At 43.3% G+C, this 4952-nt stretch overlaps 1 protein-coding gene across 1 annotated transcript in view; it reads right to left on the bottom strand.

Moving 5' to 3' along the window:
* Positions 1-668: 668 nt before the first annotated feature.
* The window catches only part of LOC108228585 (fibroblast growth factor 12), a 9710-nt gene continuing 5426 nt past the window's right edge, over positions 669-4952 (bottom strand). The window contains exons 2-5 of the mRNA XM_017404166.3: positions 4416-4526; positions 3506-3609; positions 2282-2480; positions 669-984 (exon numbers count right to left, since the gene is read on the bottom strand). Of these exons, the coding sequence (XP_017259655.1) occupies positions 833-984; positions 2282-2480; positions 3506-3609; positions 4416-4526 (566 nt within the window). The 3' untranslated portion in view covers positions 669-832. The remainder of the gene's footprint in view (positions 985-2281; positions 2481-3505; positions 3610-4415; positions 4527-4952) is intronic.

Below are 4952 nucleotides of genomic sequence, written 5' to 3'. Positions count from 1 at the left end.
TTTCAGACTGTGAAGATGATTTTCAGAGAAATGAGCTGAGAGCAGTGACTGTGAGGAAGGAGAAAAATGACTAAACTGCTGACCGATTTGAAACATGCAGAAAAGGAGTTTGTGGGAGTCAGATAGACAAAGGTGACTCTGGTCCTCTCATGTGTGACACCTTGAAACAAGTTACCTGACGGACCCCATTCAGAGGAAGCAGTCTGGTTCTGGACAGAACTGTCTGGATTTGTTCTCTTCTGGACTTTTTTCAGTCGGCAGTGTCTGTGAATAAACCCTAAACAAGTCTCTAACCCGTATAAACTCAAGAAAAATCAAACAAGATGTGGCAGATAAAGACAAAACAGAGACTCTGCTCCTCCTGATTAGACAGAACAAGACAGAGAAGAAGAAGAAGAAGCACAGCGTGTAAAAAGTGCGAAGGTTTCTGCATTCATTAAGAAAGGACAGGAAGTGAAGTTTCTAGATGGCTTAAAGCTTTGGAGTTCTCAGCGCACGCTCGACTCGGCAAACATTTTGTCATCTTTGTGAAGGAAATGATGATTACAATGTGTTGATGAAGAGTAGGTGTGCTAGCCTCCTGGCACCATTTCAGCAGGACTTTTTGCATAAAATGAAAAATCTCCATCATCAGTGTCCTTTTTTTTATTATTTCCAAACACCCCCCTGCTGACCTAAAATATTTCTTCACAAGCAAGAAGAATTTTTTAGCTTCTTTTTTACTTTTTCTTCCTTGTTGTTGTTGGTGGTTGTTGTTGTTGTTGAGTGGTTGTAGTTGCTGACCAGAAGGAGAGTAAACCAGGAGTTCTCCTCCTGCGGGGGGCGCTGCAGGCTACGACGCCTCCCGCTCTGTGGAGGAGTCGGCGGCCTGCCGCAGCGGTCGGTCCAGGCTCCGGGCTCGGCCGCTGTTCAGCGTCGGGCTTCGTGACGACTTCAGCAGCTTCTCCTCGAGCTCGTGCAGCGACGGCTCCTTGTACATGCAGACTGCAGGACGGGGAGAAAACAACTTGATCTCTTTCACAATAAAAGTGTAATGTCTTACAGTGTGCCTTTGAGGGTCATAATTTAATTACTCTCAGAACAGAAACCTTAATTGTGAGAAACAAGTGGACTATCTGAGGAGAATCTGAATCAGATTATCAGAAAAATCCAGCAAGAAAAGTAAAAACTACAAAATAAATAAATACAAATAAACCAAAAAAATACTATTTTCTAGAAGACTTTTCTAAATGATTTGAGAATAAATGAGACAAGTACTTGATGTTTTATTTTTCTACACATTTTTCAGATACTTTTCTCTTTTTCTTTATACTTTGAGGAATAATTTCTGTATTTGTTGATTAAAATCCTTCAGAATTTCATGCTGTACAACAGAGCAGGAGAAAACTTTCATTACTACATTATTGTATTTATTAAGTGTTTAAGTAACATACAAATTATTAAATTATAAAAAGTTTGTCTCATGGAGCTTTTGACAAATGTTTAAATATTTGTAGTTAAATAAATAAATACATGTTCAAATATAAAGTAAGTCTGTTTTTACCTTCGTCTTTATTTAAAAACAGGAAGTGATAGGAGGAGTGTGATGCTGAGAGGAAGAGGAAGAAGGTGCTAACTGGAAGTGAAAACAGAGACGGAGCCTCGTGTTTCGTGATTAAACCTCCATCTGTGATATTAGAGCTTCACCTCGACCTGCAGGACGACCGAGTCACCTCTGAGCTCCTCAAACGTTTTTATCCTGCTTCGTGTTGGACAACAGGAGGCTCAGCTGATCTCTACAACACTGCTTGCTGCTGAATGACCTTTGGTTCAGAAATAATTCAGAATTAAATATTCTGTTAAAGACTTTGACCAGCAGCATTTCTTACAAAGGCTAAATATGGCTCCTGTGGTCACACCAGCAGATAAATAATATTCAGAGGAACGGTTCTGTCTGATCCAGGTCCTGACTTTGATTTGATTTTTGGTGCAGAAACAAAAACGTGAAGTGAGACGACCCTTCATCCTGTTAAAGACATCTTCAGTCAGATCTAAGTTCCCCCAGCGTCTAATTTTACTGACTTCATTCAAAGATTGATGTCAGATTTTAAAACTGAAATTATGTTAATCTGTCTGATTTTAAAAACTGAACCACAAAACTGGAACTAAACATCCTAATTTATTCTGGAGACAGAAGAAGAACCGCAACGCTTCCCTGAGGGACTCCGCCTGTTCACCTGTTCACCTGCCAGACTTCACTTGACCCCCCTCCCCCCCCCCTTTCCCCTCTCCCCCTCCTCACCTTCTATGGGTCTGGGGACGAAGTGCGAGCAGGGTTTGGTCTTCTTCACTCGGTTCCCCTTCATGATGATGCCCTCCTTGTTGATCCCCAGAAACCAGGCCCGACCCGACTCGTGCTGCCGGTACAGCGTGGACGAGTAGATGACGTAGTAGTTCTCAAACACAGATTCCTTAAACTTACACTCTGATGTGAACACATCCTGACAGACAGAAACACACAAATCATCAGTATTTCTGACTAATAATAACCAGCTGAGGACATCTGGACGACCTGCTGGACCTGAGGGAACATCTCGACCTCCAACTCTCCAACTCTGGATAGTTAGTTTTATTAAAGGTTCCGCTGCACAAGATTTAGGTACACTAATAAATATTCTGCTCATTTTTTGTCTACAAACAAAACTTCTTGTCCTTGATGTCTGTCCTCTTCTCCAGACTGCAGAGTGTCTCTCTGATGGAGGACAGATGGTCAGAGGTCAGAGGTCAGAGGTCACACACCCAAACCCACTGACTTCCACTGGCTGAGCCGAAGCAGCAGATAACCAAAGAATTAAACGTCTCAAAGTGGATCAGTGTTGGGCTGAGGTCAGAAGTACTTTAAATCTTCCATGTTTGTGCAGCTTCGTTCTGCTCTGACCTTCAGGAGCGTCTGCCCGGTTCTGCTGAGCTCCGGCTTGAAGGCTGGAAGAGTTTAACCTCCCAGCTTGGCTCATTTCATCAGTTCTTCCCCCTCAGGGTCCAACAGGTGTTCGGAGTGAGCCAATCAGAGCAGAACGATGAGGAGGGTTTCTCTTCTGACCCCGTTTAGGAAAAACTACAAGTTTACGAGTTAAACTGAGATATTTCATCAGTCTGAGGTCAGCAGAGCTCAGCCTGGAGAGCTACGTTCTGACTGGGCGGCCATTTTGTGTCTTCTGCACCTTTTAGCGTAGTGCTTGTTTTTATTTTATGATTCTTTGATTATTTCTGAGTTGCTGCCTGACAGTATCTCCTTGAACATGTAGTGTCTGAGAGCTGAGGTGTTTTATTTCTGCAGCTTCTGAAGCATCCTAACAAAGTTTCTTTGCTTCTTGAACAGATTTTCTTGATTGTTCATCAAAGTTTAATTTTCTAAAGTACAGGAACTTGATTAACGTCCTGTTTCTGTTAAAAACACTTTAAGCTCAGTTAAGTTTAAGTTTTTGAGAACGTCCCAACGGTGAGCGTTCTGGTGTCTGCTTCTTACGGATGTGTAGAGGAATCCCTCGGCGTTCATGGCCACGTAGAGTCCGACCTTCACTCCCTGGATGGCCACGACCCTCAGACCCACGGGGATCAGGTTAAACAGAGCTGAAACACGGGACACAGAACCGGGTCAGATGTACTCGGAGGCAGAACCTAATGTCAGTTTTTACCTTCGGAGCGTTTGAAAATCCAGAATCTAACTTACGGATTAAAAAAAAAACCTGAAGATCAGCTTTGGAGCTGATTTCAGGAACTGCTTTGTGATGCTTTTAAAAACAACAGGCTGACTTTAAGGGTTTTATCTTTTATCAAACCATTAAAAGCACCTGATGGGAGGAAATTAAAAAAGTGAAAAGAGTCTGAAGACAGCAGATTCAACACATATCCAAACAGGAAGGACAAATCCCAGACTTTTCCAGGCTTTTCCAGACCCTGCAGGAACCCTGAAGTGCTCCTGCAGCGGCTGAACGGGAAGAAAAGGCCTGAATAAGAGGAGCCGGAGTGATGAGAGGTGATTAAATCCACCGGGACAGAGAGCTGCAGTGTGGAGGAGGAGGAGGAGGAGGAGGAGGAGGAAGAGGCCTGTGGCGATGCTGCTGTTAATCCTCTTTTATTTAACTCAGATGATCTGAGAGAAAACATCTCCTCTTCCTCCTCCTCCTCCTCATGTCCTCCTTTTGCTTCTGGTTTCACAGAAACAGCATTGAGCTGCAGGAAAACAGAATTTTCTCCATCATCAGTTTCTAAAAACTGATTTCTGCACGTCGGTAAACCATATTCTTATTTTAACTAGTCTAATGTTAAATCATCTGCAGACAAACTGAATGATTAATAAACCTGACAGTTTGTTTTATGTAAAAACCCAGATTCACTGTTAGAATCTGTCATTTCCTTCTCGTGATGCGACTCACTGTAGTCGCTGTTCTCGTCTTTGCAGCCACTGATGGTTCCATCAGGCAACATCTGCAGGAAGAAATCCTGCTCGCTGTAGAGACGCGTCACGATGCCTTTCAGCTGCGGATCTGCAACACAAACACAAAGAAAGTCGTCACACAAACTGCTGCAGGTTTTCATCTCATTTCAAGCAAAGTTCTGGTTTCCTTCAAAGATCCAATGAACTGAAAAATACAAATCATGGATTAATCTGCTGAACAAAGAGATTCTTCCAATCTCTTTGTTCCAAACATCATGCAGTTCACAGAACCTGCACTTTGAAGGCTCTGTTCGTGGAACGGGTTTAGGTTCTGGTGGCTGTGGTCCCAGCTCGGGCAGAGATGTGCACATGAAGTGATCCTGCATCAGAACCGGCTTCGTAAAGGAGGACCGCTTCCCACCTGCTCTGGTTCAAGGGTTTACGAATGATTTACACACAAGCCAGCTCAGATTTGATACCTGCGGTGGTAGCATCATGGTTTGATCTACAGCTGTGTCACGATACCTGCGGCGGT

This window comes from Kryptolebias marmoratus, unplaced genomic scaffold, assembly GCF_001649575.2.
Source record: "Kryptolebias marmoratus isolate JLee-2015 unplaced genomic scaffold, ASM164957v2 Scaffold31, whole genome shotgun sequence".
NCBI classification, from domain to species: Eukaryota; Metazoa; Chordata; class Actinopteri; order Cyprinodontiformes; family Rivulidae; genus Kryptolebias; species Kryptolebias marmoratus.
The sequence above is the reverse complement of the archived record's forward strand: the minus strand, read 5'-3'. Positions and strand labels throughout refer to the sequence as shown.